This window comes from Sorex fumeus, unplaced genomic scaffold, assembly GCF_029834395.1.
Source record: "Sorex fumeus unplaced genomic scaffold, SorFum_2.1 ptg000131l, whole genome shotgun sequence".
Lineage (NCBI taxonomy): Eukaryota > Metazoa > Chordata > Mammalia > Eulipotyphla > Soricidae > Sorex > Sorex fumeus.
This window is the reverse complement of record NW_026606188.1, coordinates 6,033,067-6,058,506: the sequence shown is the minus strand read 5'-3', so window position 1 is coordinate 6,058,506 and position 25,440 is coordinate 6,033,067. Positions and strand designations below refer to the sequence as shown.

General features: G+C 43.2%; 2 protein-coding genes across 21 annotated transcripts in view; one reads left to right on the top strand and one right to left on the bottom strand.

Annotated features, from left to right (window-relative positions):
* PPIP5K2 (diphosphoinositol pentakisphosphate kinase 2) overlaps positions 1 to 12,380 on the bottom strand; it is a 73,800-nt gene extending 61,420 nt beyond the window's left edge. For 15 of the 17 annotated variants that reach the window (XM_056106566.1, XM_056106573.1, XM_056106572.1 and 12 more), the window contains exons 1-4: positions 12,259 to 12,380; positions 6,687 to 7,088; positions 4,080 to 4,275; positions 1,630 to 1,720 (exon numbers count right to left, since the gene is read on the bottom strand). In XM_056106566.1, the coding sequence (XP_055962541.1) occupies positions 1,630 to 1,720; positions 4,080 to 4,275; positions 6,687 to 6,800 (401 nt within the window). In that variant the 5' untranslated portion in view covers positions 6,801 to 7,088; positions 12,259 to 12,380. Of the gene's footprint in view, positions 1 to 1,629; positions 1,721 to 4,079; positions 4,276 to 6,686; positions 7,089 to 10,236; positions 10,255 to 12,258 lie in introns of those variants that run through there. The other 2 variants (XM_056106568.1, XM_056106584.1) reach the window with 2 other exon arrangements.
* A 212-nt stretch (positions 12,381 to 12,592) lies between these two features.
* Positions 12,593 to 25,440, top strand: part of GIN1 (gypsy retrotransposon integrase 1) — a 44,756-nt gene continuing 31,908 nt past the window's right edge. The window contains exons 1-3 of one of the 4 annotated variants that reach the window (XM_056139100.1): positions 12,593 to 12,661; positions 23,242 to 23,387; positions 25,105 to 25,298. In XM_056139100.1, the coding sequence (XP_055995075.1) occupies positions 23,249 to 23,387; positions 25,105 to 25,298 (333 nt within the window). In that variant the 5' untranslated portion in view covers positions 12,593 to 12,661; positions 23,242 to 23,248. Of the gene's footprint in view, positions 12,662 to 20,989; positions 21,013 to 23,241; positions 23,388 to 25,104; positions 25,299 to 25,440 lie in introns of those variants that run through there. The other 3 variants (XM_056139101.1, XM_056139102.1, XM_056139103.1) reach the window with 3 other exon arrangements.

Below are 25,440 nucleotides of genomic sequence, written 5' to 3'. Positions count from 1 at the left end.
TCATTAAGAAAGGCAAGTATATCAAGTCATTTTATTTTTAGAAAAAATGTCATTTAAATGCCTACTGAAAATTGTTTTCTCAGAAATACCCAGCAATTAGAATAAAAAATGCATGCTCAACATTATAATTAAAACACTGGCTGAAATTCTGAAACATAATATAGAAAAAAGTCATGGATAAACAATAACAGGGCACACAGGTCTGATCCACAGCAATACAGAGGGCCCCTGAGTACCACCAGGGGGCACCCCTTAAGCACAGACACAGGCCCTGGGCACCGAAGGTCATGGCCCCAAACTCAAAAACATAAAAACAAAAAACTTAACAACACACTATGACTGCCATTAAAACTTATACTCAAATTATATAAAGACATGGGAGATACTCTAATAGCATAAGAGAAAAACTATCCCAATTTTGTAAACTGCGAGTAGATGTCTGAATTCTTCTCTAAGTGCAAAATGACAGCAGATGCACCGGCCAGGTTAAATGCCTTTCTTGAGACTTTCACCAACAAACTTTTGAAAACAATCACACATTTCTCTATCATATTTTAAGATTACGATTAAAGGCCCTCCTGTTGATAGTCGATTTGCTCGAGCGGGCCCAGTAACGTCTCCATTGGAGACTTTGTTGTTACTGTGTCTGGCATATCGAATACTCTCGGTAGCTTGCCGGGCTCTCCGAGAGGGGCGGAGGAATCGAACTCGGGTCGGCCATGTTGGCTGCGTGCAAGGCAGACGCCCTACCCGCTGTGCTATCGCTCCAGCTCTCTATCATATAACTGAGCATTATAGTAAGCATGCATGAATGTGTAAACCTAGGGAGTGGTTTTAAAATACTTGATATTAATAATGTTAATATCTGATAGCACAGCGGGTAGGGCATTTGCCTTGCACGCGGCCAACCTGGCCGACCCGGGTTTGATTCCTCCGCCCCTCTCAGAGAGCCGACAAGCTACCAAAATTATCTCGCCCGCACGGCAAAGCCTGGCAAGCTACCTGTGATGTATTTGATATGCCAAAAACAGAAACAAGTCTCACAATAGCGACATTACTGGACCTGTTCAAGCAAATCAATGAACGAGAGGACAGTGACAATGAACAAAAATGAAAAATATATAGGGCCTTATAATTTAAAATCTCATATTGTAATAATATAAAAAATAGAATGTTGGTGAAGTCATAAGTGGTCAGAAAAACAACAGTTGAACAAAATATGGATACATTAAAATTTACACTTTCTACAAGAAATCCGTGCTTTTGAACTATCAAATATGTATAGTGAAACTGTTTTCAAATATTGCGATTTGAAAATTATTCTTTTCTGAAAGAAAACTAGTAAAACCTTAAGTTATCAGTTACATCACAATTTTTTCCATAACAGGCATGGTTTTGTAGGCTCCAAAACTTAAATAAGAGTCCCAGTTCCCAAACTTATAACCTTGCTAATGGATCTGATTCTTTAGTTTCTTCATCTGTAAAACAGGCTACAAATTGCTATACGTAAATATTATTTCAATGCTACCATGAAATAATATATATGAAAATATCTAATGCTATGGCAGTTTATAGTAGATATGAGAGGTGTGTTAATTTTCCTTCCCTAAATTGAATTTCACCACTCACCTATCTTGTATGAGATACTGCATATTCAAGTCATTGATTACAAATGGATTCCTGAGTTTTGCATAGGCAACTGCTTTGTCCAAGGGAAATCCTAAGAACACATATTATTAACATATTCTGTACAATCTGGAATAAGTTGACACCTATAACTTATCAACCTGAATGTATGCCACTTCTACTTATTACGCATATAACTGACATTAGGCATGGAATATATATCTATTTAAAACTTAATGTAACTTATGCTACTAAATAACCTTAGTTTTACATAGCTAACTTAATAAGGCACAGCAAGTCAGTGGCTACATAGCCAAAATTTAGAGCAAAGACACATTTTTTTCAAAGTCATCAATTCTTCACATACAAATGGAAATATATGTATATATAACCAAGGTATAGCAATCTGGTGATGCCTTAATTAATACAACTCTTCTCACTTATGACATACCTGCACTCATAAATTACTTGATAATTCAAATAATTTATACCTTCTTAATAATGGCAGCAAAAACAAATTAATTCACTAAGAAATAAAATGCTCAAAATAGAAAATACATGAGAATAATGCTTCCTGTTACTAGGTCCAAGTCAAGATGTTAAAATGAACTCTCATACTCTTCAGATTTTAGTAAAATCAGCAATAGTAATGAAAATAAAAGGCAGACATAGTTAAGAGTTCAACCAAAGAATCTCAGAAGAATTTTAATGATTATATTTTATGCACTATTAAAATCTATCATTTTCACTTTTACCCATTAGTAAAAATTATTAAAAGAAGCAGTGCTGGGGCTGCAGCAATAGTACAGCGAGAAAGGCATTTGCGTTTCAAGTAGCCAAAGCCGATTTAATTTCTGGCATCCCATATGATCCCTTCCCAAGCACCACCAAAAGTGATCCCTGAGCACACAGGCCAGGAGTAAGCTACAAGCAACAATGCAGGTGTGGACCCAAAACAAAGAGCAGTATTTTATAAAGAGCATAAACCAAATTTGCACATCCTGGTTGCATCTTTCACTAGCTATGTGACCTTCAGTAAATTTATTTCATGTTTCTAAGCCTGTTTCCAGGTTGCAAATGATTATTATACCAGTCTGAGCTAGTAAGATTAAGGAACTAAACATTTTGCATAATACCCGGCATAGCATAGCAATAAATAAGTATAAAATATTATTCCTTAAATAAAAATATTTTAATAAATAGCTTATCTAGAAAAAGGGGCAAATAAATCAGCAAGGATGCATGTAACTGATATACTATAGGATAGCTGTGAAGACACTACCTTTCGCAGCACTTAGTAAGCAAAATGAAGGAGGAATTAAAAGCACAAAGAGGTTTAAAAAGAGCAATAGTTAGTGAAATTGCAGCTCTTTTGCAATGCCTAACAGAGGAGCTCCTGGACTGGCTTCTGGGTCAGAGCACTGCCGGGAAGACCCCAAAACAAATATATAAGAGTCAAGAGAAGTACTCTCTATCAAGAGCCACTGGCCACAAAGTACAAACCCTTCAAGCTAACAGAATTTACACTTACAAAAACATCTCTAAACCTATGACTTTAAATTTCCTAAGAGAATTCAGCAGATAATAAAGATCTGCAGTCAGCTCCCTGCTTTTGGTGTTGTTAAGGAGGAACTTTCTCCTTACCAAGAGCTCCCGGACCTTTCTAGACAAATCACTTTTGTAAAAAGACCAGGTACACTAAGGGATGAAAACCTTAACCCCCAGGATACTTTAAGACTGAAATAAGAGGCTTTATTTTGTCCAGACCAGCATTTGGCTTCTCTCTAAAATGATTAAAGCTTCTCAGTAGAGGCTATGGGAACCCATTAAGTCTCAACCGTGCCCATCTTACAGCTGAAGGAGATTCTACAGTCATGGAACTGAAGAATATGAAATATGAACAAGGCTGTGAACTACATTATTTTGGTAACAAAAAAAATTAATTTGAATACATATAACTTAGTGTATCTTTGAAATTACAGTTCTTATATATGTGTATACGACTATGTATATGAGAAATGATAAAGTATATGGCAAAGGCATGAGGACATAAAATATTTAAGAATTTATACTAAGAAATTTAGAAGTGCAACAAATGTTGTAAGAGTTCATTACAATATTATATTTAATCCTGAAAACTAAAATCCATCTGTTAGGGTATTGATTAAAAATGTTACTGTACATTTATACAAAAATATTATGTCACCACTAAAACTCAGATTTTTAAAGCCCAAAATCAAAGATTAAAAAGTCTCTGGATGTAATTAGTAAAGATAAAATCTAAAGCTACATAAATAAAAAGATTAGAAAATTAATTATGTAATTAATATCACCTATATGAAAAAGTGGTTGAGTTTACTTTTTTTTCTATTTTATCCAATATCCTTCAATTAGTATGTATTAATTTTATAATTAGAGAGGACAAAGGGATTTCTCTTCCTGTACTTTAATACCTTTCGAATGGAAAGAAATTAGACAATCACATAAAGGCCAGTTTTCCACTGGTTCATTTAAAATAACTTCCTCTTCAAATACCACTACTGTGATATATTTAAATAAGGAGATCCGTTCAAGAATTTCCTTCATTGGCTTGGATTTGGATTTCTTTGCCATGGAACATATTCCAACCACAATCTGCCTTTCTGGAGGCTAAAACAGAAAGGAAAAAAACAATTAGGTTGACTTAATAAAAACTCCAAAGTACAGTTAGTAAAACTCTTTCTTAGAAGTTACAGCAGATACCTGATGAATCTATAAAAGTGACACAGTAACCAAAACAGAGCAGTTTTCAAAATTACACTGTTGTAATATGTAATAACAAATAACAGAAATTCCATACAATGGTCTGGCAAAAAATGCAAGTAAAAAAACCTGCAGAACACTGTCAATATTTTCATTCAGATTTCAAATGTAAACAAAAACTTGTCTTTTGCATTCACTTTGGGCTTAATATTAATTGGTCACTAATGACAACTTGGAAGGAAATTTTCGATAAATTCACAGAGGTCTCAGAACTGTGACATTCCAAACTTCAATCTCACTATTTCTATTTAATGGTGTTTTCAAAAGAAACAAAGAGTGGGTAAGTAGCTCACAGGTCTATAAAGTTGCTCACAACTCATTGTCAAGTCCTCACATTGTCTCCAGTTTCATTAAATATACATAGCTAGTATGGACAGTTTCTCTTTTCAATTCTTCGCTCTCTTCCAGATCTTCGACAGTCCATATAAAATTATAATCCAGGCCCAAAGTGCTTTATTAGACTGTTATAAATCTACAGCTAAAACTTAAGTAACACCAGACTGTACAAATAGTACAGAGGATAAGGCATTTGCCTTGCATGCTGCCAAGTCAGGTTTAATCATATATATGGCCACCAAGCCCCGAAAGGAGTGATCCCTGAACACAAAGCAAAGATTAAGTCCTGAGCACTACTGGAAATGGTCAGTAACACTGTAGCACTGTCCTCCCATTGTTCATGGATTTGCTCATTTGCTCGAGCAGGCCCAGTAATGTCTCCATTCTGAGACTTGTTACTGTGTCTGGCATATGGAATACCTCATGGATAGCTTGCCATGCTTTGCCATGTAGGCGAGATACTCTTGGTAGCTTGCCTGGTTCTCCGAGAGAGGCGGAGGAATCAAACCCGGTAGGCCGGTTTGACTGTGTGCAGGGCAAACGCCTATGCTATTGCTCCAGCCCAAAAACAAACAAAAGTAATGTCATAATTAATTTGTTCTTTTTCTTTGTGCATCTATATGTATGTGTGTTTATGCATACATATATAAAACCAACATGATATTTTTACATTACCTCCTATAGTTTATTAAACTGCAGGATTAGTATTTCATGTCACTGTATACCCTATCTTATGATATCTGCTGTCTTTCCCTCTCTGATCATCTCCTTCTATGTTCCCTTCTTTTTTTTTTCCCATCAAAAAGCCTTGACACAGAGCCAATGAGAAAGAAGAGCAGGTAGGGCATTCACTTTACCGCAGACCAGGGTTCAATCCCTGGCGCCACATGTGGTACCCCCCGCCCCTAATAGAACCTCCAGGACTAAACCCTGAGTACCACTGGGTGTGATCCCTCCCTCCAAAGAAACAAAAAGCACGGACACAGCTCATTATGATGATTCTGAACATTATCCTAGGCAACAAATATTTCATGCTTCTTTATAAATAAACTAGAATATTAATATATTAGCAGAAATGTAAGAAATTCTTTATGACTGATTACTTCTTCTCCTTTCCCTCTACCTACTTTTGAGTTACACAGACAAATTGAAGACACAAAAATGCACTGAAAAGTTTGGTCCCTAATTCTATCTCTTCATGCACTATTGATTCTTCAAGAAACAAAATATATCTTTTCAGTTTAAAATATTTTCAGAGGCTGGAGTGATAATACAGAGGATAGGTGCATGCATTACCTTGTAACCTAGGTTCGATCCCTGGCATCCTGCATTGTCCTCAAATTCTAAATGCAGAGCCAGGAGTACCAGGTATGGACCAAACTAAAACTAAATTGTTTTCAAAAAACACTATTTGAAAAAAAAAAACAGGCCTCACAGTTTATTAGTATCAATTCATCTTAATAGTGGGTAGGGTGTTTGCCTTGCACACTGCCAACCTAGCCGACCCGGGTTCGATTCCTTCACCCCTCTTGGAGAGCCTGGCAAGCTACCAATAGTATCTCGCCTGCACAGCAAAGCCTGGCAAGCTCCCCGTGACGTATTCGATATGCCAAAAACAGTAACAAGTCTCACAATGGAGACATTACTGGGCCCGCTCGAGCAAATCGCTGAACAACGGGAGGACTGTGCTACAGTGCATCTTAACAGTAATTAGCGGGGGCCAGAAGGGCATTTGCCTCTTGCATGTGGTCAACCTCGGTTCAATCCCTGATATCCCATATGGTTCCCCAAGCACTGTCAGGAGTGATTCCTGAGTGCAGAGCCAGGAGTAACCCAAGCATCGCTGGGTGTGAAACAAAAAGCCAAAAAAAAAAAGTAATTAGCAAAAGGACAAGCCTATGTTACTCAAATAAACAACTTACGGACTCATCTTCTTCTTCATCATCTTCATCTGTATGATGGAAGAAATGGCGATAACTTCCAGGGTTTATTTCTGAATCCTCGGGCCCAACAAAGAATCTGGGGACTTCACTCATTTTTTTATTTCAGATTTCACATTTAAATCTACAGCTATGATTTAAATGTGCTATGCCGAAACAGCGTCTAAGTAGACAGCGTCCAAAGAAAGCATTCCTTCCCTCTCTACAGCAACTGCCACATAGATCCGCTGCAGCCTGTTCTGCTTATACAATCACTTGAAATTGTGATGTCAGTTGGCAAATAGTCTTCCGCTCTCAGATCTCATTGTTTCATTGCTGGTGCAGCTTAAAGGGCAGAGACAATGGGCCTATTGCTTCCGTGAACAGATGAGGCAATGGTTTCACCTGAAAAATAATAAAAATTATGGACACTACAGCAAAAATATTCATGAAACTACATATTAAGAAGGCATCAACCCAGCATCTTGTTCTTTAAGATTTAATTCTAATTTAATTGATGACGTTTTATGAGACATTTCAACATTTATCATGGATCGATCTTATCCATGTTTAAAACTATAATCACACAATGTATAAATACCAAGAGATTTTTTTCATCAAAGAATGCAGAAATAATTGAAATACATAACTGAAATAAATCAATGCATTTTACTTCCATTCCCTTTGCACCGTTATATATATACATAAAAATGTTCACTGAAAAAGAACAAATGAAAGTTTTGACCTGCCATGAAACTTGCTAGCACTGTAAATTAATCCTAATTCTTCTGCTTTGTACCAAATGGCAACTATACTATGGCTTCCGTTTTGCTTTTTACTCCCCCATCCAAAAGCAATCCTATTATTTCAATAGTGAAAAGGGCATTTGGCATCTGGCAATAAGATACGACTTTTGAGACCTATCACTTAATAATTCACAAGCAACGCTAGTTTCTCCAAATACCAGTTTCTTCATCTATAAAAAAGGGGGTATCATATCCTGTAATTCTGTGATACTAAACCCAAAGTAAGTACTGTAGCACTGTCCTCCCGTTGTTCATTGATTTGCTCGAGTGGGCATCAGCAACGTCTCCATTGTGAGACTTGTTACTGTTTTTGGCACATCAAATATGTCACACATAGCTTGCCAGGCTCTGCCGTGCAGGCGGGACACTCTCGGTAGCTTGGCAGGCTCTCTGAGAGGGGCGGAGAAATCGAACCCAGGTCGGCCACGCACAAGGAAAATAAATGCCTTCCAGCCCCTACCCACTGTGCTACATTCTATGAATCAAATTTCCTAACAGGATTACATAGTGAGAACATTCAAGAAATAAAGGAGAAAGGTCCTAAAACTTGACACATCTGATGCACAAGAAACTGAGAACACTGGAGCTAGGAACTACAAAGGATGCAAAGAAAGAAGGGTAGAGAACCAATTTTGAGAAGAACCCAAGACACAGAAAACTGAGAAGCCAGGGAAGAATTTCCAATGTCCAATGTGACTGGACTGCATTTTCAGAGACTGGGAGGAGGGACGGTCAGCAGAGACAGAAGTGGGGCCTGGGGGTTGTCCTGTGAGGACTTTGTGATAAAGGTTGGCAAAGGGACTGGGTCTGAGGATGTCAAGATGTCCAGAGGTTGCTGTTTCTCACTTTGCGTCTTTTGCTAATCCCACTATTCTTTTTAAATCTATATATTTAGAATTATTTAAAAGAACTGAAAAAGAAAATGATTAAGAGCATGAATTTTGAAGCTAAAAAGGGTTAGCTTAGAAATTTAACTCCAGTAACTGTGACCTCTCGAGACCTCAATACTCTTGTCTACACTTATCTCAGAGACAGATTTAAAACGAGTTTGCCTGCTCAGGCCACATTCCATATGAATGAAGCAGAATGTTTAGGAGCAGAGCCCAGGTACTGTTAAGGCTACCCACGTGCTTCCAATGTGCAGCCACATTCAAGAATCATTGTAGTTCTCCAAGAATCAGGGGAAGCCGAGAAAAAAAAAGAAGCATATGGCTAGCAAGAAACAAGATAAAGCTAATGAAAGAGAATCTTTTTTCCTCCTAATACTTAGCACATTTCAAGTATCCAATAAAATAAACAGTCCTCCCCCAAACTTCCCTTAATGGTTTTCAAGATTTCATCTCTGAATAACTCTTCATGATCTTCGGATTTAACCTTGTACTTGGAGGGGAATCTAGGTTCTCAGCAACTGCTCCTCTCGGGGTTCCTGAGAAAGCTTGTGGGGTGCTGGGGATCAAACCGCGGTCACCTGCAGGCAAGGCAAGCACCCTACCTTGCACTATCGCTGCATCACCTTGTAATTTCCTGGAAATGGAGAAAGTTTCCTCATTCTGAAAATATCTGGGGTATAAAAGGGTTCATCATTTAATCAGAAATGGGAACCATACAAAGGTCACAAAATCAAATAATTGGAACAAGATCACACAGCTAGCAAGGTCTGCACATGAAACTCAAACACAGCCTATTTAAACCAAAGGCTTTCGTGTTTGCTTAAGACCATGCAGAACTACGCACGTACTTATCAGAACATGATATGTGTCTAATAAGTTGTAGGAAAATGGAGAGCAGGGAATAAATCAGGTTTTCTTATTCACCTTAGTATATGAATACAATATTGTGGCTCTTTTGGTGAGCCCGGCAAGCTACCAAGAGTATTCCGCCCACACTGCAAAGCCTGGCAAGCTACCTGTGATGTGAGGTATTCGATATGCCAAACACAGTAACAAGTCTCACAATGGAGATATTACTGGTGCCCGCTCGAGGAAATTCACTGGGATTTCAAAATCTGAAATTAGTACAACACTACTAAATATTTGTGGCCTACACTAAAGTTGTAGTTCTCCAACTTTCCCTCCCATGGGAAGCACTGAAGGCTTGCTGATGGCTGCCTGGAAAGCCTGTGTATTGGGCATACACGCTGCCTTTCCAAAGGGGCTGAAGTGGGTCTGGCACAGGGCTCGGTGCTCTGTACGCAGGATCCCGTCTCAGACACCCACACCAGGTCCAGAGTGAGGGAGTCTGCTGATGCTGAAATTCGACAAAACTGGACTAGAAAGTCTTTGCAAATCCTTCACCAAGTAGCCACCACCAGAATATGCAAATGGCGGGGGTTTCCTTTGGAGGATGAATGCCACACAGACAGCAGAGCAAGCAGCACAAGGTAAATCCGAGTTCTTTATAAAAATCTCGCTAACTGTCGAGAACTGAGACTGCGATGTTGAGCCACAATTTTCGGCAGAGAATATACCAAAGAGGGGCCTGAGGTATATAGTACAGGGGGTAGTGTGCTTGCTTTGCAGAATTCAGGTTCGATCCCAGTACCACATATGGTACCCCCAAGTCCCACTAGGAGTGATCCCTGAGTGCAGAGCCAGAGGTAAACAATGAGCACTGGGTATGGCCCGAAAAACCCAACCAAAAAATACACCAACAATCCAATCCACAATATTCCCTCTGCCAATGTGTCTTTTCCAGTCCTACCACCCCCCCCCGGAAACTGGAACTACTGCCTGGAAGGACAGTCTCACCTTCAGGCACCTCCTGGCCACTACCCACGCTCCAGACCTTTGAGGTGAGATCTGACTTCAACCATGCAGTATTTTGGAGCTTCTCCTGACCTGGACTTAAAATCGAAGCCATCACAGCAGCCCTCTGTACGGTCCCTGCAGGGGCCCAGTAAGCCCCTGCTCCCAGATCTGAGGAGTGAGGGAACTCCAGCTCCTTTCCGCTCCAGCCGAACACACACACTGGCCCAGTTGGCCTGAAATCATTTGCGAATAGAAATACCAATTCCAAAGGACAAGTCTCCTTCAGGACACTGGTTTCAAGCTGCTAGAGACGTCATCTGTCCCATTAGGCTTCACTGCTGGCAAATGCGATGAGGCATGAGCTGGGAAGACTGCTACAGAGCTCCCGCCAAAGGCACACAACTTCCGGACTTCCCACTTTCTGTTTTCGGCATCATACACCTTCGTGCGAAGCCTGCCTTCTCTGCCTGGAATCATTGCCCTACTTGGAAGTCCCTTTTCCTCTGCCAGTGACCACCTAGAAAGTAACGGACAGGCACTTCTCTACCGCCTGGACGCCTGGCTGGCCCCAAGCACTCCTCATCACTCATTTCCTTCCTCTGGACTCCAAGTCTGTCCATTACTTCCTTAGGTGGTCACTGCCACAGTCGACCTGCATTGAGAGTTGAGAGACTTTCCCCCTTAAAGAGTCAGAAGAGCTGAAGAGCCATTTCACTCATAAAGACACCCACCCCCACCACCAGGCCTGAGGCCTGCTTAGCATGCTACCATTTTCACTTTCTATTTCTGCAGGCACAGCAACCCCGAGTTTGCTGCATGATTTAAAAGCTGGAGCCACTAACACCCCTTGTCTCTAAATAATTCAGTATTATCTCTCCAAGAAGTTCTGAAGCCCTCCTCCCTGGCCACTCTGGTTTTCACTTCATTAACAAGTCCAAGATGCTATTTACCTATTGTTTCCCGAAGGGCTCACCACCAGCTCACCAGCACGGGAGTCCCGTGAAGACAACCCTCCAGCAGGTGATCCAAGCCCCCTTTGAATGAACGCTCCCGCTACAGAGAAGCTCAGGCAAGATACAGAACCAGGTGCAACAGTGACAATCACGGGTCCTGGGTCAGACGAAGGTGGCTGGGAACTCATCAGCTCCCCAGTGCAGCAGAAGCCAGAGCTGTCTAGGCGGGGCGCAGCCCGCGACGTCCCCAGGCTCATCTGCCACCTTTGCTGACCGAGAAGGACCGGCTCTGCCTCCGGCACTGCGCAGGGCGTGGAGAGGCCAAGCCGCGTTGAGGAAGGCGCGGGCACCGCAGGACTCGGGTTCGGGCACCAGGGCCGTCTTTCCTCTGCCGAGAGGAAACTTCCTATTTCACCGCAAAATGCTCGGCAGCCCAGAGTACGCCCTGTGGATCGCAGTGCAGGGGCGAGGGCGCTCTGGCCAGGGCTTAGCGCGGGGGGCAGGGCGCCTCGCAGCAAGGTGGGCAGGGCCCCACGGGACCCCTGGCTCCGCGTCTCCGGCAGCAGCTCCTCAATGACCACCGCTCCCCTGCCCGCGTCTCCCTGCAAACGCCCGAGCACGACACTCTCCACCGCGAAGCAGCGCTGCGACGTCGGGCTCCGGGGCACCGCGGGCCGCGGCCCCAGGCTGGACGGGGGAGGAGCAACGGGAAGGAAACGAGCCATCCGCGCTTTCAGAAGCCGAACCCCGGGCTGCCCGGGCGTGGAGGAAGGGGAAGTCGTGGCAGAAGCGGGGGCGCCGGCGCGGGAAAGGCTGCGGGACGCCCTCGAGGCCGCGCTCGCTCCGGCGGGGAGGAAACAAAGCCGGCGCCGGGCTCGGCGCGGGCCCCGGGCCCTGGCACTTGGCGGCGCCGGGCTCTGCGACCGGCCCCGGGCCCGGCAATTCGCGGCGGCGGGCGCTGCCCGCAACCCCCGGGCCCCGGCCCCTCGCGGCGGCGGGCTCTGCACCCGGCCCCCGGCCCCTCGCACCCCAGGGCGCCGTGTTCTGCACCCGGCCCCTCGCACCTCACCTGCCGCGGCTGCGGCCGTCCCGCAACGCGCCGGCTCCGGCTGAGCCCATTCAGGTCTCCGGGCGCCCTTTAGTCCCGGGGCAGGGGTGAGGCTGCGTGGAAAGGGGCCGAGCTGCAGCGTGGACTTGGCTCTCCCCGCCTCGGCCACACGCCCAGAGCCACGGAGCGGGACCGCGAGGAGCCCGGCAGCGCGCGCGCCTCGGCCCCGCCCCCGCCCCGCCCACTCGGCCTCCGGGAAAAGGAGTCCGGGCGGAGCCGCTTCCGGCCCGCCCGCCCGGTGTCGCTGCCCTCCCCCACCCCCGCCGTCCGCCCGCTTCACGGCTCGAGTAGTTCCTCTTCCGGCAGCACCAGATAGGTCGCGGGAGGCGCGTCAGTCCTGTCGCTCGGCCCCAGGGCCACTTGGGTGAGTGGTCGCCGGAGGTGTGTTGTCAGACTTCAGTGGTTCTTTCGATTTTTCTTAAAGTGAGGCGTCCCCTCGATGATCCCGTTGGACGCCGCTAGCGCCGACGAGCCTCGGGCAGGGACGGAGCCGGCGGCGACTGCGCAGGCGCCCTCGGGCCGGGGAGGCCGGAGCCGGGCCGGAGCGGGGCCGCGCGCTGCATTCTGACCGTTTCCTTCCCGGTCTCGGCGGCCGCGTCTGCGGTGTCCCTGGCCAGCCGGGGACGCCCCGCCAATGTCCGCCGCCCTCCTGGTCCAGGTCTGGCCGCGCCCCTCCGGGCGGGCCCGGGAGACTGACCGCTCGGGGCGGGGGGCGCGGCGCTGACTGCCGCCCTCGGGGACCTGTCCCTCCGGGAAGCCGCGTGGCCAAGGCTAGGTCTGGGCGTGGGAGTCCGCGGCGCGCGCGTGTCCCGGGTTCCGGCGCAGCCACGGAGCGCGGGGGGGAGGGAGGTCGCTGGGTCCGAGGGGACCGCCCGGGAGAGGGGGTCGTTCCGGAGGGGCTGCGAGCGGCCACTTTGGGGGACGGCCCGGACTACAGCTCGCTGGCCAGAGAGCTGGCGACCGTTTCCGGGGTGCTGCGAGGAGCTTCTGCCTTCCGCACCCAGACCGTCCTCTTGAGCGCCGCCCGCTGAAAGCTGGACTTTTTTTTTTTTAAGTCTCCGATGCCCAGGCAGAGCTCAGCTTTAGGAGGGGCTGGCGGGAGGCTTGAGCACGCAGCTGCGGATGCGTCTGATTTGAGTTATCCACCGGACACCGGCCTAGCGGGTCGAGCAGGACCCCAGGCGTCTCCTTTGCCCCAGGACAGAGGGGCAGTGAGACCCCTTTAACTACCTTTTATTAGAGCACCACTCTGATTCGCAAGTAATTAACGACACTTCACCCACGCCTCTAGCACTCAGTTCTCCCTTGAAAATATCTTCATTTAGTACTCAATTACATATAGACATTTTATTTATTCTTGTTCTCAATATTATAACCGAAGGCCTTCCCCCCCCATCTTAACCAAAATAAAGTCGGAACAAAATGGTGAATATACTTAGAAAAGAAAAAAAAAGCAAGGGTACTTGGAGTACAATAGGTAAAGTACTTGCCTTACACACTGCCGACCCAGGTTCAATCTCAGGCACTCTGTTGGCCCCCCAGCCCACTGCCAGGCGTAAACCCTGAGAACCGACCGGGTATGGCAAAAATTGAGGGTGCTTTTAGTTATTCCTTTATACGCTTTTAACACTGAAGCTCTCTTTAAAGATTTCTGTGTGTGAGCTGATGTTTCATTCTTGTTCTCATTTATCCTATCATTTCTCTTTTCCTCCACAACTTGTGAACCCTGTAAATTCTAAGGCTTCCGGTTTTATTGTTAGCAGTAAAGGATAATGAACAATCTTAGAAAGTGTTGATCTCCATTAATGAAAGAAGAGAGTTTACAGTCTTTTTCCCTTCTAGGTAAAGATTTAAAGCAGAAAGAATTCTCATACTTTGAAGAGCTTGATATTGGGCAAGATATTTCTTGAGTATTTGAACAGTAGATACTTAACCGTTGACGAAAGACTTCTTAAGTCTTGTGTCTTTTTTTTTTCTCAGCCTGGAACTGAGGCTTAGGTAATACTGCACTAGAAAGTCTGACTCCTGAGAGTTTTTGTTAGACTCACACTTGTAATTTTTTTCCCACTGTAGTAATGGTTGCCCTTGGAAGTTGTATTCTGCTTTCCATGGGTGTTGCGTCTCTTATCAGGAATTCTCTGTTCACAAATAGTTTAGTGTTCCAGTGTGAGCGATAATGCGGGGGTAGGGCATTTTCTTTGCAAAGGCTAACATGGTTTGCATTCCTGCATCCCATATGGTTTCCCAAGCCTTCCAGGAGTGATCCCTGAGCACAGAGCCAAGAGTAAGCCCTGAGCTCTGTGAAGTGGCCCCAAACCCCAAACAACAAAAAAGTGGTTCATTGTTGTGTCCCAAACATTGTGTGAAGTGATTTAAACATTCAGTCCACATTCATACTCTTCAGAAAAACTTTATACCATCTGTTCCTAGAGGTCTGTCCGAAGTATTGTAAAAGCTGAAGGTGACAAAAAATTGAGTTGTTAATGTTACGGGAAGGAAATTGAAATTCATGCAGTTGCAGTACTACCAGGGTATGGACTGATTGAATTGTGTTGCCTAGGTAAAATGAACCCCCACTTCTTGTCTGTAAAATACGTAAATATAAAACTTAGCTATAAAACTAGTACTACTTCGTAGGGTGTTGTATGAATCACAGTGAACACTTGCCTTCTCTGCCCGTGTTCTCCCTTGTTTGTCTCTTCAAGCTCGTGTTCTTTTATGTTTCTGTCCTGAAAATTATATATTCTTATTGTCCTTTGGTATATTTATATGAGGGCTATCAAAGAATACAACAATAAATTGGCCCTTCTGTTGAAATTGGTTTTCTGTTCTAGAGAGCTTTTATTGCATAAACTTATTAGAAGCTACAGATACATGTTAAGAGTGGTATATGTATGTCAAGATGAGTGAAAATTAATTTTACAAAGGAAATGAAATAGGAAACCATATTCTGTGCAGTTAGCTCTTTTCATGTAGGAATTGATGTGTATACTTTCTGTACTGCGCTTATTTATAGAGCTTAGTATTATTAACACCATTACCTGTCAGGTTTTTTTCAAATCTTTTTGTTTGATTTCACGGCCACATCTAGCTGTCCTCAGGTGTTATTCCTGGCTCTGTTTAGGAATCACTACTGAAAGGGTTCAGGGGACCTTATATCATCATCCAGAAAGTGAACCTGGCTGTGCCATAAGCATGGCAAGTACCTCATTTACCATACTATTACTCCTGCCCTTCATTTCCACTAGGGGATTATCAGAAAAATTTTTATACTGTACTTAGTCCTTTAGATAATCAATATGAGCATTATCAGTTTGAAGTCTTGGCTTAATATCCCCAAATTTAGTTGAATCCAGTGTGTTTGTTTATTTGATGCCATAACTCCACCATTACTAAACTGTGATGTAGCTTCTTATGATAGCCATGGTCACAGGATGGCTTTGGAATAGTTTGAACTTTTAAGTGAAGCACAGCTCTTCTCAATGCCTGCCAGCTCCTCTGTGGATCCTATCTTGAGCTATGTGAGAAGCTGCCGTCTGACCATTAGGCACATATACACCATTAGTAAGTAACTGGAGTCATTTAAGAAAGAAAAAGATAGGATTTCCTTCTACTAATATTTTTTTTTAAGAGGCTGCTCAGTTTTAGGTCATAAAGACTTTGTAAAAAAAAATGCTCATTTTCACTTCCTATTATGAGAATAGAAATCAAAACTATGGAGTTCTCTCTCTCCATACCTCTGAGAGTAACCTATGCTAAGAAGACCAAAATCACAGGTATGGTGAGGGTGTGGAGAAAAGGGCAATGGGTTTCTGAAATACTCAAGTGACCTATTTTATAATCTGGATGGTAAAATCTAGCCAGTCATTTCATGCGTGTTTAGCTTGTGTAATATACTGAAGGTGTTATTTTAAGAGCTCTACTTTAAAAAATGCACATTGCACTTAAATAAACATATGCTAAAATATTTTAATAAAATTTCTACTTTTTTATTTACACTACCATAAACTTTTGGGAGTACAGTTTCCCTCAGTGCGTGTGTGTGTCACATACATCACAGAACCCACCACTAGGGTCTTTCACTTTTTGACATACTCCCCAAACCAAAACTGTTATTTTGAAGACTTATCTTAAGCTAGTTTAAATCACAAATTAGCAAAGGAGCACAATTATGCAAGTATGAATGTATTAAAGTAGAACATGTTTATAGGTATTTCTTTATACCAGTGTATAAATTAGATTCATTTTATAAATGTACAGCTCATTGTCCCTGGGGATATAAAGTAAGTGTGGGACCAGAGAGTTAGGACAGGGGTAAGGCACTTGACCTGCATGCAGCACACCCTGGTTCAAACCCCAGCCCCACATGTGGACCTCCAAACATCACCAGAGGTCAGTCGTGGGCACAGAACCAGGCGTAAGCCCTGATTACTGCCAATTACTGCCCAGCCGTTCCCTCCAAAGAAAACATTTTGACCCACATTATATAACCTTGAAAATAACTCTGAACTCTACTTTTCCTCATTTCTTAGTAAAGACATAACGACTAATTCCTCTGTTTATAAGTGAATTCCCATACCCTACTGGCCTCTTATTCCCTCGGTTTTGAAAGTTACCTCTTTCCTGTTTCTATTCTTTAGAACCCCTTTCCATCACATTAAATCCGTTCCTTCTTGAAAGCAAAGCAGGCTCTTAGTAAAACACACAACGAATTTATCAGCTGTCTTGAAGGGTCCGGGTGAGTGGTATTTGTGTAAACACACAAAAAAATAAAAAGGCCGGCAGTCAGGCCATTTCCCCACTCCACGGAGGTCGATGGCGATGGTCAGGCGAAGGAAGGAAACAGGGGCCAGGCTGGTTGGTCTTAGCAGCGGTTTATTACTTGGAAGAGATGTATGTCATGGAGGCCCCAGGATCTCTCAAACACGTGCACCTTTGTTCTCTCAGCTTCTGTCCTCAGCCCCATCTTCCCAGGTTCTCTGATGCACGTGTCCCCCCGAGAGAGCCCTGAAATCTCCCTTATATAGATCATAGTACCTCTAAAGGGTGCAATATAGTGATGTCATCAAAAGGAGTTACAGAAAGAACATTGAGGCAGCAAACATACATTGTTTCCTTACATCCGCAGGCCAGTAATCCTGGCCTCACCTTTTTACAAGCTACAAGCACTTAGATTAGCACAACAAAGACCAGTCTGCTAGAGCTTGGAATCTACATCTCCAAAATCAGCCAGCCTGGAGCCAGGCATCTACATCCCAAAGATCAGGCCTGGCTTAGCACCAGGGATCTGTATACCTAAAGTCATCTAGGTTCCTGTGAGATAAGAGAAACTACCTCAATATACTGAAATCATTTACTGAAGGCAGTTTGAAGGGGAGAAAGTTCAGTCTCATCCAAGCTAGTCAGGACACAAAGGAAAACTGCTTCTAGGACGTGTTTCTCCTCTCCTTGTCCAATCAACATAAGCATACATAATATTAATCATTTTGTATGGACACAGTAAGAAATACTTTGAGCTTATAGAATTGCTCTCCTAGGGCCATCTCGATCTCAGACTGCGGTGCTCAGACCAGATATCTTTCCTATTCCTAGCAGCAGGGCCCTAGTCTCGTCGTTAGTTTTGGATCATGACATCATTTGCCTATGATCAACCTCTTAACTTATAGTTAAGAATCGTGGCACCTTGGCCTGGCCCATAGCGATGCCAGGGTAGCACATAACTTACCTGCTTGCCCTGGTTCCATCCAGTCCCACGTCGGGACCCTGCCCTTGGGGTGCTAGGAAGTGAGGGCAACTGAGGCTTAAGTTGAGAAGGCAGATGCCCAGGAGTGAATAATATCCAAAGCCAATTAATTCCTAAGTTATAAAGCATAATATTAATTGTCTTCCTGTATCTATACAAAAGGACATTGCATTAAAGTAAACTGCTCAAAAGACATAAGGAGAGGAGAAAGACAATATTAACTTACAGTACAGCTTCAGTGTCTAAGCAGGATGAGACCTTACAAATTGGTTGGGGAAGAGAGCATAGAAGAGGTTACAGACAGACAAAGTAATGGGAGTGACTCGGGAGCACTGTGATGGGTACAATCTGATAAACCTAAGCTCCGTGTACTCCAACAGTATTGAGTACATCCCTACTGTTCAGCCATCCTCTCCATCTCCAGAACACCTTCTAGCTTGCATACGTGGAACTTTGTGCCCTAGAAACAGCAACTTCCCCGTTATTTCCATCAGTGAATAGCAACCAGTGATCATTTCATTTTCTGTCTCTACATATGTAGCTGTTATAAGTACTTCTTAAGTAGAGGTACATAGTAGAGTTGTACAGTCAGGTCTTTTGTTGAGTGGCTTATGTCATTTCTGGTATCTCAAGTTTCATGTATATAGTAGCTGGTATTTATTAGGACTACCATTTTAAGGTCGAAATAGGTCTTCCACTGTATGCATGGATCATTTATTTCTGTGCTTATCCATTCATCTTATCAAGCTGACTTCAGGTTGCTTCACCTTTTAGCTATCGTTAATCAAGCTGCTGTGAACATGTCAAGCCCATTTTAACCCCACTAGAATGTTCTTTCTAGAAAAGTCAGGATGCTATTATGCCCCTGTTCTACCTTCCTTTATGTGTCTGACACATTGTAGTTGCCCAATAATTTGTTAGAACCAAAATTAATGTTATATCTCTCCAGCGGCAGTCTGTGAGCTCCTTTACTTCAGAACCAACCTTAAGCTGGACCAGGTACACTTTCTAAGCCATTCCGTGTCTCATTCCAACCTGGTTTATACCTGTCCTGCCCTAATTATTGCCAATCCTCCAGACAGATTTTAGTCCTACCACTTACCCTCCCTTCTAGTTCTAAGAAGTCTTCATTCCCTAGATTTTTGTGATCAGATGTTTTTCTTGCCCTTCCCCCTTTTTTGGCTAGTGTATGCCCCTGGGGTGTTTTATATGATATTTGGAAAGGAACATAAAAACTAGGGAGTTAAACATTCTTGCAGATTTTAATAACAGCAAAGGAAAAAAGAAAATTGAGGTTGCCATGCAATTCCATGGCATTGGAAGAGCAGTAGTGAGGATGACATGAATAAAGACATCTGAAGACAACTGGATAATGTGGCCTACAGATCAAAAGTGTTTTTAACTAGTGTTTTTAAAGCCGTTGAGAAACAATGAGGTTTAGAACTATTGGGACAGAAAAACGTTGAAGAGGCTTCAGGCTGACTTTCCATGGTACCATCTCTTGCTGTCTTTACTGTTACATTTGGGCTTATTAAGATTATAGAACATCTGTGAATCTTTTTATGTACACCATTTTGTAATCGTATGTGACTGGCTTGTAAATGTACAAGTTCTAATTGTCACTTTCTTGGGAAAGACATATGTTTAGCTGTAGAGGACACAATTTTCCAAAGTGACTGCCACATTTCACTATGGAGAGCTCCAGTTACCTCTCTCCTTATCTGATCTAAAGGTGTCTAGGTCTCATTTTAACCATTTTGATCTTGCTTGGTTTTAAGTAATCTGTTGCTAATTTGCATTGCCTTAGGGACTAATAGTTAGTTCAGCACATTGTCAGTTGCTAATTAGCAACTTAAATATTCTCCTACAGAAGTGCCATGAGAGATGTTTCCATTTCTTCCTTTGTTTCCCACCCCCCCACCTCCACCACCATTAAAAATACTTTTTTTGGAAGCTTTTTTTGTTTGTTTGTTTGGGGTGTGAACTCTTTGTTTAATGTATGTTCTCCTTACCTGTGTATTATCTTGTAATGGTGCAGTGATGCACTGTCCTCCCGTTGTTCATCGATTTGCTCCAGCGGGCCCAGCAATGTCTCCATTGCGAGACTTGTTGTTACTGTGTTTGGTATATGGAATACGTCACGGGTAGCTTGCCAGGCTTTGCCATGCGGGCAAGATACTCTCGGTAGCTTGCTGGGCTCTCCAAGAGGGGCAGACCTGGGCCGACCGGTCGGCCGTGTGCAAGGCAAAGGCCTTACCCACTGTGTTATCGCTCCAGCCCAATTATCTTGTAATCGTATTGATAAACAGGTTTTCATTTTGATGAAGTCCAGTTCTATTTTTTTTCTTGTATGTGGCTTGCCTTGTTTTCTGTTCCGTGTTTAAACCAAAGATCTGAATATCTTTTTCCTGTGTTTTCTTCTTCTAGAAGATTTATGGTTTACTGTTCATTATTGCATTTCTGTTTATAATTTATCTGAAACTAATTTTCTAAGGGATATCAGTACGCAGTTAAGATACCTTTCTTTCTCTATAAAAATATCCCGTAGTTCCAGCATCATCTTTTGAAACAAAATCTCTCCATGCTTCTTATGACTGTCTTCTAAATCATTTATATATGTGTATCAGTATATCTATATATATCTTTGAAACCCACTACTAGATTTCAGAAACCTGTCCCTTAACCAAGGTGTCACCAAACATCACAACAATTTTACTTTAGTTATATAGAACAGTTTTCAACCTGATCTACTCATGTTTTTAAAGTTTTAGCAACTATGATTAATTCTTTTGTTTTATTTAGAAGTATAATTGCTTTAAATGCAGCACTGTCTTCCTGTTGTTCATCAATTTGCTCGAGCAGGCCCAGTAATGTCTCACATCAAATTGTGAGACTTGTTGTTACTGTTTTTGGCATATTGAATACGTCACCTGGAGCTTGCCAGGCCTTGCTGTGCGGGCGAGATACTCTCAGTAAGTAGCTTGCCAGGCGGCTGTGCTATTGTTCCAGCCCAATTGCCTTAAATGAAATATAGATATTTCATATATTTACCTAAATGTGAACAAGCTAGCATTTTATAAACTTTGTAGAGCTAATTAACCTGATTTAGGGATAACTAGGACAGAATTAGCTTTGTATACAACCTTTGCTTTAAAAAGACTTGCCCTCTATGCTAACCTAAAGTGAAGGTATAGTAGTAATGCACTGATCTCCTCATTGGAAGTTCAATAAAGATCAGAGAGATTCTTACTGAATGTGCCAAGTGCTGTATGAGAGGGGAAGGGACTTGGTGAGCCATTTCAGCCATAGCATCTAGGCAGGGCCCCAAAACCAAATCAAAGAAGATGAAATCAATGTCTTAGTGCTGTATTACCAGTACATGTTTCACGTGTATGCCTGTCTCCTCTGCCTAAATAAACAAGACCATGTAAAGAGCTCTCTGGCCAAAAGGGCCATGACTGGGGAGGGGGAGATGGCCCACTAAAAGCTGGCCCAGCATCTGGAGAGTACCCAGAGTAAAGCAAGCTTGGGGCAGGCGCAGGCCTGAGTGGGGAACATCCTGTGAAGGAGAATACAGGTCTGGCACACCATAGAGTGGCAGCACAGCGCCTGGCATGGAGAGGCCTGCTGGGAAGAGCCAAGTATTGCTGTCGACGTGGGCTGTTGCTGATCCACCACACGTCCCCCTGCCCAAAGCTGCCTTGAACAGTTCATCTCTTCTCTGCACCATCACGAATGGTGTTCATGACTGGCGGTGAGGGAAATGGAGGTCATACTCAGCAAGTGGCTGGAGCGATAGCACAGCAGTAGGGCATTTGCCTTGCACACAGCCAACATGGCCAACTCGAGTTCGATTCCAATGCCCCTCTCAGAGAGCCCGGCAAGCTACCGAGAGTTTCTTGCCCGCACGGCAGAGCCTGGCAAGCTACCCGTGACGTACTCGATATGCCAAACCCAGTAACAACAAGTCTCATGATGGAGATGTTACTGGGCCCGCTCGAGCAAATTGATGAACAACAGGAGGACCGTGACCATGACCGTGACTCAGCAAATGGCTGTGGAATCCTTTGTTGGGGGCTGTCGAAGCTTGCTAGCTACCCAGACAAGCCACAGCTTCTGTCTCACTCTTTGCCATCAATCCCATCGGGTGGAATCAGGAGTGCAGTGCCAATTTGATTGCCTTCATCGTGGTGCTTTCTCTGGAAGCGCAGCAGCAGGAAGAGAAAGACTGACCTCGGATGTGGAGGTGGGGGGGGAGGCATGGCAGAGTGATGTACAAATAATAGTTCCCTTCCACTGAAAAATGTGCAGGTTTTCTTTACAATGTGATGCTTTCTCAGACGCCTTGAGGGTTTGAAATAGAGCAGTTAGGTTTTACTTGCCTTTGTTTTGGCCGGTACTGCCAGATTTTCTTTAAAACAGAGAGAAAGTATGCACAGGAGCAAAGAGCACTTCTCTTTAACAGTGTGTTTCAGAGACTGTAGGAGATCCGAGAGGATAAATCTGTGGGTAGAAAATGCTTAATTGTCAGGGCCAGAGTGATAGTACAGTGGGTAGGGTGTTTACATTGCATGCAGTTGACCTGGGTTTGATCCCCAGCATCCTGTATGGTCTCCTGAGTACCTCCAGGAGTGATTCCTGAATGCAGGGCCAGGTCTAACCCCTGAATATTGCCACGTGTGGCCCCAAAACCAAAAATAAATAAAAATAAAATCTACTTCGTTATTTCTCATTTGAATATTCCTAACACTTAATGGACACAAATGATTTGGATTTTTGGCATGTTTTGTGATAACTGAACATACTAGAATTCTTATAATCTCCATTTAATAGCCCTGTCACGTTATAGGGCTGTGCAGTATAAGTACTTTGCACTCAGTGCCATTAAGGACTTGAAGCAAAACTTTTTGAAGAGTATTTTTCTATGCCTTTTTTCCCCCAGTATGCAAAATTTTCAGAATTCCTTACCACATGGAAAGAGACAAGATAATTTGTTATGATGAATCTCAAAAATAGCATTTGAATATTTTAGCTCATGTGCATCACACTGTTCCTTTGGTGTACCACAGTTATCTCCCTCACAGATAATATTCTGGGATTGTTCAATTCATATGTAAGCAGAAAAGACAGAAAAGCTTGACTGAAATAGCAGCCGAATGAGCCTATCATTTCAGTAACATCTTTCGTCCTTTTGAACCTAGGCTCGTGATGGTGCGCAGTGGCAAAAATGGTGAGCTTCACCTTAAACAGATTGCGTATTATAAGCGAACTGGTGAATACCATCCAACTACCTTGTCGAGTGAAAGAAGTGGGATAAGAAGAGCAGCCAAAAAATTTGTCTTCAAAGGTGAAATTAACCCCCTACATCTCGGGCCCAGCATTTGTATACACCACCCTCTTTATGTGTTTCTGGTGTCATCTGGGAATTCTCTTCTGTTACTTTGCCATTGCCACTTGAATGGATGGTGCCACGTGGTACAAAGTGAAACAGAAATTAGATCCAAGGGTACTGAAAGGGAGCAGGAAAAGGGCCTTTAAAATCATGGAATGTGTTTATCATGAAAAACCAAAGCAGTTAAATGGACTTCTGCTTTTGTCCTCAAGTGTACTTTCAAGTATTCATGTTACCATCTAGAATTTATCTGATGCTGAATGTGAACATGCTGGCAAGGTTAATTTGCTTATTGTTTCTCTGGTGTTCTCCCTTCCCACTGCCATTAAAGTTCTCAGGATTATGTTTGTTATATTTAGGCCCTTATCCTTCTGAGTGGGTTTGCACCAGGGTGGAATAATTATCTTAGAAGATTATGATTCTTTTTTCCTCTTCTCCCTCAAGGGAGAAAGGTTTGGGATGAGATAAAAAGTACATTTGATACCTACTGAATGTTGGTTGATTCATGGGAACTTTAACTGTCACTGGAGAATCAGGTTTCCCTCAAAGTAGGTGAAGAGATTTACATCATAAGAGATAGTGCTCTGATTCTGCTCGGTGTGTACTCAGTTAAGCACATTAGAAGCGTAATGGGATGATATTCTGGAACTAAATAGAAAGTGACCTCTACTACTTTAGCAATGATGGTGCTCTGCCTCCTATAGTTGTTTTCCTCCTCGTTATTCCACTTGGGTCCTCCAAGGGAAAGGACAGAAAGATGGGGAGCATTAATATCCTTTCACACTCCAACTTTAGGAACCCACTGCTTACTTACTTCAGAAGAACTAGAGAAAGAGGCTGGTTGGGCTGGAGAGATGCACAGGGGCACATTTTTTTTGCATCTCTGCTGTGTCCAGCTCCCTCCTCAGCTCCACCTGGTGGAATCCCGGACCCTGCTGTGCATAGCAAGGTGTGACTTGCATGGTTCCCAGCACCATAGCACAAAGCCAAGCATTAAAACTAGGGGTCTGAGTGATAGTACATCAGGGAGGGCAGGGCGTTTACCTTGTACACAGCGACCGGGTTCAGGCCCCGGCATCCCATATGGGCTCCCGAGCACCACCAGAAGTGATTCCTGAATGCAGAGCCAAGACTAATCCCTGTGTATCATCAGTGTGACCCAAAATGCCAAATACGTAAAATAATTAAACTATCTAGACTGTTTGGCCAAGTTGCCAGGAGTGGCACCGAGGCCCCCTGCTTGGAACCCCCACCCCCAAAAGAAGGATGGTGGTTTATAAGAATTCAGTCTGATGAAATACTATTGAAAATTCTGTTCCAGAACTTGCTTATTTGTACAGAATTTCTGGCTCATTCGTGCAAATTTAGTACTTTTCTAATATGAGCCCTCCCAGAGGAAGATAATTTCATTTTCCCAGATATTTTATTGCTATGTCGAACAAGTTCGCTCCACGTGGATTAATGGCTTTAAAACTCAGTGATTCTCCTATCTAGCAAGTGTAATAATTTGTTAATAATATTTGTTATTATCTTGTTTTCATGTTACGTGATCTCATTATTACAAAAAAGTACTCTGTTTTAAAGGTAAAAAAATTATAGATAAGACTCTATCTTAAAACTATGCAGATCTCTAGAGATTCAGTTACATGTATTTTGGTATCATTTATTCTAGAAAAAAAGTTGTTTTATGTTGGAAAAGACAGAAAACAAAATCGCTTGGTAATTGTCTCAGAAGAAGAAAAAAGCAAAGTACTGAGAGAATGCCATGAAAATTACACTGGACCCCACCATGGTATATCCAGAACTCTGACACTAGTGGAATCCAGTTACTATTGGACCTCCGTGACCAATGATGTCAAACAGTGGGTATGGCTTTTGCATTGAGACTATTTAGAATGTTTTTGTAGTAGATATCTGCAATTATTATTGCACCCATGGGTGTCACCATGCATGAAGTACTTTTTCTGTACGTAGTAATTATACAAAAAACATTTCAAAGTAGTTGTTT